This window comes from Sorex fumeus, unplaced genomic scaffold (genome assembly GCF_029834395.1).
Source record: "Sorex fumeus unplaced genomic scaffold, SorFum_2.1 ptg000003l, whole genome shotgun sequence".
NCBI classification, from domain to species: domain Eukaryota; kingdom Metazoa; phylum Chordata; class Mammalia; order Eulipotyphla; family Soricidae; genus Sorex; species Sorex fumeus.
In genome coordinates, this window is record NW_026606060.1 from 47,477,565 (window position 1) to 47,493,793 (window position 16,229).

Genomic DNA, 16,229 nt, shown 5'->3' on the forward strand with positions numbered 1-16,229 from the left:
TCATAATACATGTGATATTTTCTCTAATTAAAAAATAATAATAATAAAATAATAAAAAATTAAATTATACAATTTAGTGTGTGAGTTTCAAGAATTGTGATATTAGACTATGCTACATGACTGTAGTCTAAGTAAGTAAATGGAGGGGTGGGACAAATAGCTTTCTGGGCTAGAGGCCAGGCTTTATATGCAGGAAGCCTGGGTCTGCGCCTTGATCACAGTGCCCTAAGCACTGGCCAGGAGCAGAACCCCAAGCATAGCTAATATCGCCCCAAAATAAAAAACAAATTTAAAAGTATTAATAATAGACTGCTTTGTTGTTACACTTAAAGTGTGTTCTGTGACTATTCTTGGCTTGCTGCTCAGGAGTCACTCCTGGCAGTGCTCAGGGGGTTGTGTGATGCCAAAAATCAAACCAGGGGCTCTCTCCAATCAAAGCATGTGCTTCAGCTCTATGAGCTATCTCCCCGGTGCTAGAATAGAGTTCTTAGCTATCTATAAAATAGATTCTCAGTCTAGTCAATATTTGATAATTCAATAAAGCAAAAGAAGTATTTTTGTTTGTTCCACTGAGATCCTAAGTAGCAAGTAACCCACCTCTAAAAAAGAAATCAGGCTTTTGTCCCTGTTTCTTAGAGGCAATTATAATTTTTTTAAATGTAATACTTGGAGGTCAAAGCCACAGTACAATAGATAGGGCATTTGCCTTATATGTGGCTGACAAAGGGATCCGAGTTCATGCCTGGCATTCCATATGTGGTCCCCCAAGCCTACCAGGATTAATTCCTAAGTGCAGAGCCAGGAGTAACCCCTGAGCGTGCCAGATATGGCCTAAAAAAAAAAGCCAAAAAAAAAACGAAACAAACAAAAAAAATTACTGCTCATGGCAGATGCATAGGTCCGCAACTGATAAAGTTTATGCTCCAAAGGGGACCTGGGCTGGCCAAAACCTGACCTAAAAGAACACACTGCAAATTATCAAATTATCATCTTTACTCAGTCCACTTAATGAAAATATTTCTGTTCATTTGTTCTGGGGTAGGATTTAATGGGGGAATCTTTGAGTCACTGATACCAGTCTGACTATACAATGAATGAACTACATAGGCTAATACTTTCATGCATACTGCTAACAGTCCATGCTAGAAGGCTGATCTCTGAAACCTTGGCAGACCCCACTTAATGCTCTCTCTCCCCCATCATATGTGACTCTGAATATAACGTTATTTCAATGAGGTTTATGACATTTCTCATGAATTTTTTGTGCATGTGGGTAATTTAAGGAGTGTATCACAAATATTACACAGTGTTAGGCTCAGTTTCGCAAAAAATAATGAACTGATACTTTTATCATGTCTAAATTAGTCATTTCACAAAAATGGTCAAAATGGCTTTAAATAGTGTATCTGTAAGATTTGTCTGCAAGAGATAAAAAACGTGTGTCTATCAGAAGATTTCATTTTAAAAACAACATACCTGGTATATATTGAAATCTGCCAGTCTAACCACAACGGAACAGGACATTAATTTAGTTTTGAATTGTTGAGATAATACTGAAGGTGCTCCGGATGTCCCTTTCAGAACTGAATTTTTCTCTGTGGGAAACAAATGCTCCTATCAGCTATTTGCAATTTATTTTTAAAGTCAATTTTTTATTAAGACAACTACTAGTAATATAGATGTATCCTACTTCTTTATTGCCACAAAGTTAGTGCTGGGAATCAAACTGAAGAATTTACATAGTCAAAATATGTAGGCTACCACTGAGTTATATCTGGGCTCAAATTCTAATTTCTTCAACCAAGTATATGGAAATACTTTATATATAAACTGTCATAGAAATATGTTAAAAAAAATGTTGTGTTTTGTGATTATTCCTAAAGTCAGAAGAATATTTATATCACATAAGACACTCTCATATAATAACTTTTGGCTAAATTTCTGATCTACTAGAGATTTAAAAGCTTCAACATTCTACCTTGGATTTATTCTTATTAATCACATTAATTTAAAGAGTATTTTGATATAAATCTCAGGTCTAATTAAATATAAGATTTTTAGACTTTAAATAAACTTAGTATTTATTTTTAAAATGATATGATTACATAAGAAAATATACACAATTAATATTAGGGGATATAGTAATGTTGTTATAGGTAAAATACCTGTTTGTGTATTCTGGGGAGAAGCATGTGTTGGGGACTTAGGTGGTGAACCTACATTATGATCCTTTACAGCCTGCTTAAGCATTTCAACGTTGCATTCAAATTCATGTAACAACTCATTGGCCCATCCGTTTTTTGTTTTGGTTGCATCACTAAAACACATCCAATGATTACAACTATCACCTGTAAAATGAACAGCAGATATTCCACTCAAAAGTGCACCATTTAAATTTATTCAAAGAAGACTTCACATGATATTTACTCATGACCTTTAATCTTCCAATAAAATTAGAGACTTCACCTGCTACAGACTTGAAATCTTCATAAGAAATAGTCAAAAATGAATAACGTGAGAACTTTTATCTAGAATCTCATCCAGGACAGAATATCAAAGTTTTTATTAGAAACACTACTATTGATAACTGAATGTTACTATATATAGGTCCACTGGACATAATTTCCAAAATAACACAACTGAAAAAAATTCTTTTATCAAAAACTTTGTAAGGTGACTAACAAAAACTATCCAGAAAAATGATAAGGATTATTAAAATACAACCAGTGTAATTCTAAAAATGGACAATCAATGGACAATCACCTATAACCATGTATGTTCTTTGGAAGAAAATTTAAATTCAGGATTAGGTTCACCTAAAACAGGTAATATGAAAATAAAAGGGTTAAGAAAATAAAATTTGGGTGCTGGAGCAATTGCACAGCAGGTAGGGCATTTGCCTAGCAGCAGCCAACCCAGGTTCGATTCCCAGCATCCCATATGGCCCCCAAGAACCGCCAGGAGTAATTCCTGAGTACATGAGACAGGAGTAACCCCTGTGCATCGCTGTGGAGGGACCCAAAAAGGAAAAGGAAAAAAAACTTTCCCCCCTTCTTAATGAACTAATGTGAACTCCTTTATGAAAATAAAATGTATAAAAATAGTAAAAAAAAAACAGGAAAAATATATCATCATGCTAAGTAAAGTTGTGAAATAGGATAATTAAAATATTCTGATATTAAAAAAATAAAATAAAATTTGGGTGGGGAGATAGATTAAAGGGTTGGAGTGCATTCTTCATACATGGGAGACTCAGTTCAGTCTTAGACATCGCATGGTCCCCCAAGCATAGTGTGGCCCCCACATACAGAAAAAAAAATTAATAAAATAAAATCTACTGATGTCAGAAAGTTTTAGCCCTCCAAACAGTGCTGATATAGAAAACAAACATTTGGGCTGGAGAGATAGTATAATGGGCAAGGTATTGGCAATGCAGGTGAGTGATCTGGATTTAATCCCTGGCACCATATATGGTCCACCCCCTAACCATTACCAGAACTGATCGTTGAGCACACAGCCAGGAGTAAGCCCTGAGCACAGTTGGGTGTGGCCTCAAAAACAAACAGTAAAGAAATGACAACCATTTTGTTTTTACTATTTGGAAGAAAAAACATCCACTAATACTTGATTATTAAAGAGTCAACTAAGGGGCGGGGAGATAGCAAAGCGCACTTAAGAGCACCAACCTGGGGTTAACTCCCAGCAACACATGGTCTCCAAGTATTACCAGGTGGAGGCCTGGAGACCCCATGCACCTCTGAGGTGGCCTGCATAATCCCCAGCACCACAGAGCCAAAGTAGCATCACACTCTCAGGCCCCTGCACAGACCCACAAGCCAGTTTGGCAGATCACTGGTGAAGCTTCTGGATCTGCTGAGCAACATTAGATGGTCCCCAAAATTAAAATAATAATAGTTTATTATATCTTAATTATTGATGAAGTTTAGAAAGTTAGGCTTATCTAGAAGTTCTTGGAATTATCCTATAATTTAGCTAAAATGAGTTATTGCTTTACAAAATATTCTTTTGTGATTTTAAACACAAATTGTTCAAAAATAATTACTCGCAGTCTGGGGAGACAGTTTAGTGGTCAGGGACACATGACTCTTATGTACAAGAACCTATGTAGCTCAACCCCGCGCACTTCACTGTCTCTAGCTTGGTGGCCTCCAGTACCACTGGCCCATGTCGCTCTGCACAACTAGGCCTGACCACTGGACAGTCTGACCCAGCCAGGCAAGAATCACCAGAAGTTGTACCCAGACATCTTGAGCATTGCTTGGGAGTTTCTCCACTTTCTACACAGTAGCTGAGTTTAGTCACAATTAATAAAATCACCCCAACATATTCCTCTGTATTCTGAGTTTCATATTTAGATTATTACAGATCTCTTGATACTGAAAGGACAAATAATGGCACCTCTTTAATATCACTATTTTCACCTTCAAAAACACAATAAATTAAAATGATATAAAACAAAATGAAATAAACCAGCTTCCTAATTTCAGAGCAAGATTTATCTGTTTCAAAGAAATTGCAATATATACCTGCTTTATGATAAGGATAATAATCTATTGTCAGCTGGGCAAAAGACAGTTGCATAGCTCCTCCAGTGATACGTCTGTTTGACTCTGAGAAAAAAAAAAGATGAGACTTAGATAAAGTGAAAGAAATTGTAAGCTAGTATCAGGAACAGAAAATTAGCACACTTGCAGTCTAGAAAGTGATAACTATCTCTGTTATAAAGGATAATACCTTGAGGATTTAGGAAGCACAATTGAATATTTTATTTGCTGATGTTATTTTCAAGGCATCAGATTAAGGTGATGATATAAAAATAGCAGAACAGTCCTATTTACAGAACCTAGCTAAGAATGTAGGTCACTGGTAAGAGTGCAGGCTCTCATAAATGAACCCAGGGACTGTTCTCCCAAAAGTGTATTTACAGTCCTGTCACTGTCCTCCTGTTGTTCATCGATTTGCTCGAGCGGGCTCAGTAATGTCTCCATTGTGACAATTGTAACTGTGTTTGACATATCGAATACATCACGGGTAGCTTGCCAGGTTTTCCAATGCGGGCGAGATACTCTCAGTAGCTTGCCTGGCTCTCTGAGAGGGGTGGAGGAATCGAACTCGGGTCGGCCATATTGGCCGCTTGCAAGGCAAACACCCTACCCACTGTGTTATCGCTCCAGCCCTATCATGTATCACTGTTTTTACAGTGTTTTTACTAGGTATAGTTATTTGTTCCTCATAATAACCCTATAAGACATACTCTATTATTATGAGCCCTATTTTCTATATAAGGAAATTGAGAAACAAATTTAATAAAGAGGATCAAGTCACACACCCAATAGTGTATAGTAGGTTTTTTGCTTGGTTTTGGTCTTTTTGCTTTTTGGGTCAGACGGCAATGATCACGGGTTACTCCTGTTTCTGCACTTAGAAATTACTCCTGGCAGAGCTTGGGGGACCATATAGGATGCCGGGGATCAAATCTGGGTCTGCCACATGCAAGGCAAAGGTTCTACTCACTGTGCTATCGCTCTGGCCCCCGTTTTTTTTTCCCCCTTTATTTTATTTTATTTTATTTTTTTTTAAAGTTGTAGATTTACAATTTTTTGTGCTTTGGTTTCAATTATACAATGATCAGATACCCATCCCTCCACCAGTGCCCATTTTCCACTACCATGGATAATATCCCTCCCACCCCCATCCCCCCTGTCTCTGTGGCAGGGCAATCCCCTGTGTTCTCTCTCTCCTTTTGGGTGTTGTGGTCTGCAAAAGAGGCATTGAGTGGCAAACATGTTCAGTCCATAGTCTACTTTCGACATGCATCTCCCCTCCTGGGAGGATCCTCCAAACATCCTTTATTTGGTGCTCCCTTCTCTATCTGAACAGCCCTTTCCTCTAGGATACCCGGCTGGCCTCTAAGTTATGGAGTAATCCTCCTGGTGCTGATCTCAGCTATTCTTGGGTATTAATCTCATACTTTGTTACTTTATATCCCCCAGATGAATGCAATCTTTCTATGTCTATCCCTCTCTTTCTGACTCATTTCGCTTAGCATGATACTTTCCATATTGTACCACTTGTATGTAAATTTCATGACTTCATCTTTTCTAAGAGCTACATAGTACTCCATTGTGTAGATGTACCAAAGTTTCTTTAACCAGTCATCTGTTCTTGGGCATTCAGGTTTCTTCCAGTTTCTGGCTATTGTAAAGAGTGCTGCAATGAACAAACAAGTGCAGATGTCACTTCGACTATACATTTTTGCCTCTCTGGGATATATTCCCAGGAGTGGTATTGCTGTGTCAAATGGGAGCTCAATTTCTAATTTTTGAGCACCATCCATACTGTTTTCCAGAAGGGCTGAACCAGTGGACATTCCCACCAACAGTGAAGGAGTGTCCCTTTCTCGCCACATCCACGCCAGCATCAGTTGCTTTTGTTCTTTTGAATGTGGGCCAGTCTCTGAGGTGTGAGATGGTATCTCATTGTGGTTTTGATCTGCATCTCCCTGATGATTAATGATGTAGAGCATTTTCTCATGTGCTTTTTTGCCATTCGGATTTCTTCTTTGAGAAAGTTTCTGTTCATTTCATTGCCCCATTTTTGGATGGGGTTGGATGTTTTCTTCTTGTGGAGTTTAACCAGTATTTTGTATATCCTGGATATCAACCCCTTGTCAGATGTGTATTCGGTGAATATCCTTTCCCATTCTGTAGACTGTCTTTGTATTTTGGTCACTGTTTCTTTGGAGGTGCAGAAGCTTCTTAGTTTAAGATAGTCCCATTTATCTATCTCTGTTTTCACTTGCTCGGCCAGTGGCGTGGCATCTTTGAAGATACCATTAGCTTCAATGTCATGGAGGGTTTTGCCAACTTTATCTTCAATGTACCTTATGGTTTCTGGTCTGATGTTGAGGTCTTTAATCCATTTTGATCTTACTTTTGTACATGGTGTTAGGCAGAGTTCTGAGCCTATTTTTTTGCATGTAGCCGTCCAGTGATGCCAACACAATTTATTAAAGAGGCTTTCCTTACTCCACTTCACATTACTTGCACCTTTATCAAAGATTAGATGAGCATATGATTGAGGAGAGATGTCAGTGTATTCAACCCTGTTCCATTGGTCTGCAGTTCTGCCTTTGTTCCAGTACCATGCTGTTTTAATTATTACTGCTTTGTAGTACAGTTTGAAGTTCGGGAGGTTGATTCCTCCCATTTTCTTTTTCCCAAGAATTGCTTTAGCTATTCGTGGGGGCTTATTGTTCCATATAAATTTCAAGAGTGTTTGCTCCATTTCTTTGAAGAATGTCATGGGTATCCTTATAGGGATTGCATTGAATTTATACAATGCTTTCGGTAGTATTGCCATTTTGACAATGTTAAGTCTCCTGACCCATGAGCAGGGGATATCTTTCCATTTCCTCATGTCCTCTTTTATTTCCTGAAGTAGCGTTTTGTAGTTTTCTTTGTACAGGTCCTTTACTTCCTTAGTTAAGCTGATTCCTAGGTACTTGATTTTCTGGGGCACAATTGTGAATGGGATTGTTTTTTTCATGTTGCTTTCTTCTCTCTCACTGTTTGCGTATAGGAAAGCCATGGACTTTTGGGTATTGATTTTATAACCTGCAACTTTACTATACGAGTCTATTGTTTCTAGGAGTTTTTTGGTGGAAGTTATTGGGTTCTCTAAGTAGAGTATCATATCATCTGCGAATAGTGAGAGCTTGATTTCTTCCTTTCCTACCTGAATGCCCTTAATATCTTTTTCCTGCCTAATCGCTATTGCAAGTACTTCCAGTACTATATTGAACAGCAGTGGAGAGAGTGGGCATCCCTGTCTCGTCCCTGATCTTAGAGGGAAGGCTCTCAGTTTTTCCCCATTGAGGATGATGCTTGCTGTAGGCTTGTGGTAGATGGCTTTAATTATGTTGAGGAAGGTCCCCTCTATACCCATTTTGGCTAGGGTTTTCATCATAAAGGGGTGCTGGATCTTATCAAATGCTTTCTCTGCATCTATTGATATGATCATATGCTTTTTATCTTTTCTTTTGTTGATATGGTGGATTATGTTGATTGATTTCCGAATGTTAAACCATCCTTGCATCCCTGGGATGAATCCTACTTGGTCATGGTGTATGATCTTTTTAATGAGTAGTTGGATTCTATTTGCTAGTAGTTTGTTGAGGATCTTTGCATCTGTGTTCATCAGGGATATCGGCCTGTAATTCTCTTTCTTTGTGGTATCTCTGTCTGCTTTTGGTATCAGTGTGATATTTGCTTCGTAGAAACTGTTTGGAAGTGTTTTTGATATTTCAATTTCGTGGAAAAGCTTAAAGAGCATTGGGAGTAAGTCCTCTTTAAAGATTTGGAAGAATTCACTAGTGAATCCATCCGCTGGCCCCCGTTTTTTAAGCCAAAAAAATATTCACTACTTTATCATTTTATCTCTTCCTGAGAAGAAACTGAGTCTATTGGAATCTAATTTATTCAAGATTATGCTCCTACATTAAGATCAGAAGATCACAAGTCAGTGTAATTCTAACATAAAAATCACATTTAGAAGAGAATGGAAAAACTAAGTAGAAGGAAAACACTAAAACACAGCTATGCAGTGTATTTCGTCAACTCAAACTGATCTCAGTTAGAATTCTAGAACATTTCTACAATCCCTTACATACGTTTTGAATGATGTTTTAGAATTCATGGTTTTTTACATTAAAGTAGTATAATCTAAACAAAGCATACAATACTCCCAGAAAATTCTGAGTCTACAGAATTTGTTTTTTAAATTAAACCTTCAGTAAAACAGTATTTGAAGGCCAGTGTTAAGAACCTTGCATAAACCAACTGTGGCTCAATTCCTGACATGACATGGTGCCTCAACACCACTAGGTATGGGCCCAAGCAGCCTCCAGTTCAGACTGCTGGGTCTCCCGCATCACTTGGAAGTCTCCATTCCCAACAAAGACACCCTAAAATATTTTCATTAGATGGGCTGAATAAAGATGATTATTTGGGGCAGGTAAAAGACACCTTTCTACATGTGGCTAACCCAGGTTTGATCCCCAGCACCACATATAGTCCACAGAACACTGCCAGAAGTAATCCCAGAGTACAGAGCTAAGGGTAAACTGCCATGTGGACCCCAAACAAAAAAATGAATACAAAAATAAAGATGATTAGCAATTGTGTAAGTGTTGGCTTAGGTCAGGTTTTGCAAGCAGGCAAGTCTTTTACAAACTTAGGAGAACATTTCATGTTTCTGTATTTAAGAATAATACAGAACTGGGTTGAGTTTCCCTCCCCACCCCGAGCACAGCCCCGGCAGAGCCCCAAAGACCTCCGGAACCAGCCACAACCATGCTGAGACCACTCTCCACATGCATGAAGGCACCGGCAGAGGAACAAAGGCATGCGGGTCCCGGGGATGAGATCTCCAAGCCTACTTGGATCGGGACTAAGCATCCTCCACCCAGATCCTCCATCTTCCAGTAGGCGGGGGTCACACCCACCAACTACCCCCCAGCGCCGTGTAATCTCATCAATGGCCAAGACCCAGAGAATATAAAACCCAGTTCCCAGAAGCCCGCAGCCGCATTTGCAGCTGCGTGACATCTTATTATCTCATCTTGCTTTGACAACCTGGCAGGCTACCGAGTGTAGCCTGCCCAAACGACAGAGTCTGGCAAACTCCCCGTGGCGTACCCAATATGCCAAATACCAGTAACAATGATAGGTCTCATTCTCCTAACCCTGAAAGAGCCTTGAATGTGGCACTTTTTATAATCTCAGGGCTAGGACGAATGAGACGTTACTGGTGCCTGCTCGAGGCAATCGACGAACAACAGGATGATGGTGATCGTGATCATAACAGAACTGAAAACTGATTAGCATGATTAAGATGTTCTAGAGGATTTTCATCTTATGTAATATCAAAATTTAGTCTATGAAAATACGTAAAAAGTAAGAAATGTGAAAGAAAAACTTTGCTCTTTTGCTTGATATATAACCTTGACCCTTCCTTTTGTTATTCTGGATATCTTTTATTTCTTTTTTCCTTGCAAGTCACTAACACAGTAAACCTAAATAAAGGAAAGCAAAAGAAAAAGACAACAAATTCCTTTCCAAACTCCAAATTCTACTTTCCTTTCATATCATCCTTGTATCCATTAGCTGACACCTGGCTGTCTTGTCTGATGAAGGTAGGGTAATTTCTAAGTTTTTTGGTCTCACTATTCACTCCCATCAGTTTCAAAAATCCAGATCCAGATTTTCAAAAATACACTTATGATTCAGGTCTGAGGCATACAGGTCAAAACTTCTAGCTTTAAAAGACCCTCAGTTTTTAGAGGCTGAAGCAATAGCACAGCGGGTAGGGCATTTGCCAATCAGGGTTTGATTCCCAGCATTCCATATGGTCCCCCGAGCCCAGCCAGGGGTAATTCCTGAGTGCAGAGCCAGCAGTAACCCCTGTGCATTGCCGGGTGTGACCCAAAAAGAAAAAGAAAAAAAAAGACCCTCAGCTTTTGTCCAGCGTGATCATTCCCAGCTATTGTCATAGTGGTCTCTTCCACTGGTAGAGGGATGGGTGTTGGAATACTGTATGACTGAAATCCAATCATGAACTGTAGCACTGTAGTACTGTCCTCCCGTTGTTCATCGATTTGCTCGAGCAGGCTCAGTAACATTGTGAGACTTGTTACTGTGTTTGGCATATCGAATATGCCAGGGGTAGCTTGCCAGGCTTTGCCATGCCGGCGAGATACTCTCAGTAGCTTGCCAGGCTGTCCAAGAGGGGCAGAGGAATCGAACCTGGGCCAACCGGGTCAGTCGCATCCAAGGCAAACGTATTACCTGCTATGCTATCGCTCTAGCCCTAATCTACGGCCATACCACCCTGAACGCGCCCAATCCCAAATCATGAGCAGCTCTGTTAAAAAAATATAAATTAACTTTAATTTTAAAAAAAGAACAAATAAAAGACCCTCATCTGAAGTATGAACTGAGTATGATTAAAATTTCACTCAAGAATTTCAAAATTATTAAAGTAAATTAAAAGGAAAACCTAGTATTTAATAATAACTGATAGCTAAAATTGATAACTAAGGGCAGAAGAGATAGTTCAATGGCGTAGAACACCTGCTTTACATGCAGGAGGCCCAAGTTCAAAACTAGTATCTTGGGGCCAGAACATGTATATACAGTGAGTTGGGCTTTTACTGACCTACTAACAAACTCAACTAACAAGCAAGAAGTGGGGTGCGGCAGTAGGATGTGCTCACCCCCAGCAACACCAGGTTTGTCCAAAACTTAAAATAAACAATCAAAAAACTAATGAATTGTGAAAGAACAAAACATCAATGGCCAATGACTGTTACTGTCACTATTAAAGCAAATTTCTATTTAAGATCTAGCACTTAAAATTATTCTTCTCTTTCTTTATTGAAAAAAAATTTTTTAGGTTTCTTTGACCACACCTAGCTGTGCAGAGGGCTTATTTGTGGCTCAGGGGTCATTCCTGCCAGAGTTCAGGGGATAAAATACACTTTCATCTCTGTATTTGCATATGATCATATTATAACCAGTTATCTGAGCCAGAGAGAAAGTATACCAGAGAAAGAAAAAAATGCTTTGAGTTTATTCCTGGCATCACAAACAATCTTCTGACACCCACCAGATCCATGAGCACAAACAGATGTGGCCTAAAACAACTAAACATACTGCATAATACATGTAAGAAACAAGCCAGGTTTATAGTATCTAGGATAAAAATAATACAAAATAAGCAACTTTTATTACCTTTTTCTTTAGCATGAATATCATCACATATGTGCAGATCCAAATGAGATACCACTAAATGATGGGATGTTTCTTTAACATCATGTTCGTTGAATTGTTTCACAATTGAGTCATTCAGATCAGGAGCATTTGTAGCCTGTGGTGTCTTCACTTGCTGGGTAGACTGGGTTACTGTAGCACTCTAAAAAGATTCAAAACAGGTTAAACATTTGAAATACCACTGACAATAAAGTCTAAACGTTTTAATAACAAACTCATGAAAAAGGAGCTGATACATTCCTCTATTGATAATTCAGTTTCCCTACAATATTACCTTAATTATACAGAAATAAAACCTAAAAACCGGGTACTGATACATTACTAAATATGAACCTAACAGTCAGCATTTTTGGTAAATATCTTACTAGTCATATTTATAGCCATAACTTTAGAAACATATGTATCAACTAGTAAAGGAAGCTTCTGTGAATGCTTTAAAAAAAAATAAGGGACAGAGAGACCGAGAGATAGTACAGCAAGGTGTTTGCCTTGCATGCAGCCAACCTGAATTCAATCCCCGGCACCCTACGAAGTCTCTCAAACTCTCCAGGAGTGATCCCTGAGCACTGAGCCAGGAGTAAACCGTAAGCACAGGCAGGTGTGGCCCAAAACAAACAAAAAGATAACTGCAGAGGCAACCCCTCAGGAAAGAGCACTGAGCTGTTATCCCCACATGAGCCTCACCAATAAGAACAAATCTTTGGGGCTGGAGAGACAGCACAGTGGGTAGGGCGTTTGCCTTCACGTGGCCGACCTGGGTTCGATTCCCAGCATCCCATGTGGTCCCCTGAGCACCACCAGGAGTAACTCCTGAGTGCAGAGCCAGGAGTAACCCCTGTGCATCAGCGGGTGTGACCCGAAAAGCAAAAAAAAAAAAAAAAAAAAAAAAACCCAAATATTTGGACCCAGCCCCCTATAGCACGCAGCTGGAGTGTCCGACATAATGCAGAAACAGAGAAATCTACCTGCAGAATAAACAACTACAAAAGCCTTGAATAGATTCCAAGCACAGAAAACCTCTCTAATCTGCCTCATGTGTTTCAAAGTGACTATAATTAGACTGTCACTGAACTAAAGAAAATTAACAGAGAACTGTTCCAACAATGATGGACAAACTATGAGAATACTTCAAAAATTTATCTCTGATTTGAAGAATTGAAATATACAATAGATGAAATAAATCATAGTAGAAAGACAGAAGCAGATGAATCAGTGTTCTAAAAAGATAAGATACATGAAACTACCCAAAAATAGCAAAGAGAAATAAAGGGTCAACAGGAGGAATAAGGAATGAAGGAAGCATCAATGACCTATGAATAGACTGAAGAGGAAGAACATACAAATTTTAGGGTCCCTGGAAGAAGAAAGAGCAAAAGGAAAGTTGTGGTGAGGAAAATCATAGCTAAAAACATCCCCAATTTGAAGAATGATTTTTAAGACTCATAGATCCAGGGGGCTGGAGCAATAGCACAGCGGGTAGGGCATTTGCCTTGCACACGGCCAACCCAGGTTCAATTCCCAGCATCCCATATGGTCTCCTGAACCACCGCCAGGGGTAATTCCTGAGCGCAGAGCCAGGAGTAACCCCGTGTGCATTGCCAGGTGTGACCCCAAAAGCAAAAAAATTAAAATAAATAAAAAATTAAGACTCATCGATCCAGGAAGCCCAAATGCCCAAATCCAGACAGATCAGGGAATAAGGTGCTTACCTTGCATGGTACTAAATCTGGTCCCTCAATCACTAACAAGAGTGAATCCTGAACCCACCGAGTGTGTGCAAACCCACCTTTGCCCCCACAAATAAGATAAATTGCTCATGTTTCCCTTGTTTTCAACTCTACAACTTTAGTCTCTTGCACAATTCTCACAGAATCTCCCTGTATAATAACTTCCCAGATTTCTTTTACACTTGCTTTAATAAACAAATTTTTTAATTTCCTGAAGGTAGCATTTATAATATCAAATAATCTTGTCATATTCATTCTAGCACCTAGTAAAATGCTCTAAAGAAAACACTACATAGGTATGAATACATTTACATTGTTTTCTCATATATAATATTCTATAAAACTATAGAGGGGTGGAAAGATAGTACAGTGGGTAAAGGTTGTACATGGCTAACCACAGTTCAATCCCTGACACCACATATGGACCCCCAAACACTGCCAGGCAGGATCCCTGAGCACAGAGTCAGATGTGACACCTGAAAAGAGCCAGGAGTAAGCCATGATACTGTCGGGTGTAATCCAAACATTAAAAATAGAGAAACTACAGAGGAAGATGTCTAGGTAAAGAAAATTCTTGGACTCAACATCTGATTTTTAAATCGTACTCATGCAAAGTTACCTATATGCAAAGTTAACTTTCCCTCCTCTGCTACCTGAATAGCATTACCTGTGAAGGTTCAGGAGCCATACTCTTTCTCTGTTCGGTTGACTTTTCAATTGCTTCACTAAGAGATTTTGCATATTGAACCATAGCTTTCAACTGGGAATCCGTTAAGACCCATAGTAAGTCATCCAATATTAGGATCAACTTAGTTGCTACAACATTGCAATCCTTCAGCTGTCAGAGGAAAATGAGTTACAGAATTAAGTCAACAAAGAAAACTTAAAATGCACTTATATTAAAACAATGGGCAGGAGTGATAACAGAGCAGTAGGGTGTGGTGAACTTGAACATGGCAGATCAGGGCTCAATCCCAGCCATCAAGTGATCCCAGAGTGTAGAGCCAGGAGTAAGCCCTGAGCACCACTGCATGTGGCCCAAAAATAAAAATAAAACAAAGGGTTTTTTTTAAATATAACTTTAAAAGTAATTTGGTTAATAATCTTCATAAATTTTTTATTTTGTGCTCATCTCCCATTTATTTATTTTTGGGGGGCGTTACTCATTTATCTATCATTACAATAGTATCTTTATTACTTTTTTAAAAAAATTTCACTACTGCTACACCATGCACACCACCAGATCTCTACACCATTATCCCAATGTCCCTTCCTCCAACAGTCCTGGGCACCCTCAGATCTACTGACCATATTTCAGGGGTGGCAAAAAACATTTTAATTTTTGGCCAAGGGGATAATATAGAGATGAAGATGCTTGCTTCTAAAAAAAATTATTTAGGATCTGCCTTTGGGGCAGGCTTCGGTGGTGGTGGGAAAATTCAAAATAATGGTAGTAGGAAGGTATAATTTTGGTGGGATAGGTGTTAGAATATTGAATGTAATAAATTATTTGTAAACAACCTTGTAAAATTTTTTAAAAATTAATTTTAAAAAATTTTTTAAAAAATGCTTGCTTCATGTGCAGCCAAGCCCAGTTCCATCCCTACCACCACCACAGTTGCCCTGAGCTCAGAGCCAGGAATTGTGCCAGGGCAGTACCAGCCCCAAACAAAACCATGTTCATGAATAAAGTTAGCAATGAGAGAGTTATATATTCGGGGACTAAAGAGCAAGTACAGGCTCTAAGGCACTTGCCTTGCATGCTACTTATCCAATTCCACCAGCAGATGTGGCCCACCAGCACTGCTAGGAGTAACCATTGAGTACAGTGCCAGGAGTAGCCGAGGCCCTGAGAGGTGTAACTCAGCCCTCTCCCACAAATTTCAAGTATAAACTATACAGTTTCAAATATTCATATGATTCAATTTTGCCTTTTTGGCTAATAACATTATCCAAATAAAATTAATTTTAGAAATGAGGCATTAAAATTAATTTAAAAATAAAATGCTACTGTAACCACATTCACATTATTCATACTATTAAGTAAAGTAAAGGCCCTCCCGTTGATCATCGATTTGCTCAAGCAGGTCCAGTAACGTCTCCATTGGAGACTTTGTTGTTACTGTGTCTGGCATATAGAATACGTCACACGGAGCTTGCCAGGCTCTGCCGTGCGGGCGAGATACTCTCGGTAGCTTGCCGGGCTCTCCGAGAGGGGGGAAGGAATCGAACTCGGGTTGACCATGTTGGCTGCGTGCAAGGCAAACGCCCTACCGCTGTGCTTATTTTACAATTTAATAGTTATTTGTATCCAGTGAGAGATACTGAGACTTACAGTCAAGATTTTAAAATCATTGCTCCTTCATTAAATTTGACTAAAACTGGGGCTGAAGAGTTAGGCACTTGCCTTCCACACAGGCAACCCAAGTTTAAGCCCCAGCACCCCATTCCTGATTGAAGAGCCAGGAGTAACACCTAAGCATGACCAGGTGTGGCCCAAAACCAAATCCAAAAAAATTTCAAAACTTTTCATGTCCTTAACTGTCCTCTCAATTATAGACCATTATCTTCTATCTCTTATCTTCTATCTCCTTATAAATTATCTTCCTATTAATTTGAATCACTTTCTGAAGCTATACTTTTGATTGCT

General features: G+C 39.0%; 1 protein-coding gene across 2 annotated transcripts in view; it reads right to left on the reverse strand.

Moving 5' to 3' along the window:
• BLTP3B (bridge-like lipid transfer protein family member 3B) overlaps positions 1-16,229 on the reverse strand; it is a 93,138-nt gene that overhangs the window by 43,467 nt on the left and 33,442 nt on the right. For both annotated transcript variants that reach the window (XM_056116333.1, XM_056116338.1), the window contains 5 exons: positions 14,247-14,417; positions 11,814-11,994; positions 4,548-4,631; positions 2,166-2,348; positions 1,477-1,595 (listed from right to left, as the gene is read on the reverse strand). In XM_056116333.1, coding sequence (XP_055972308.1) covers positions 1,477-1,595; positions 2,166-2,348; positions 4,548-4,631; positions 11,814-11,994; positions 14,247-14,417 — 738 coding nt within the window. The remainder of the gene's footprint in view (positions 1-1,476; positions 1,596-2,165; positions 2,349-4,547; positions 4,632-11,813; positions 11,995-14,246; positions 14,418-16,229) is intronic.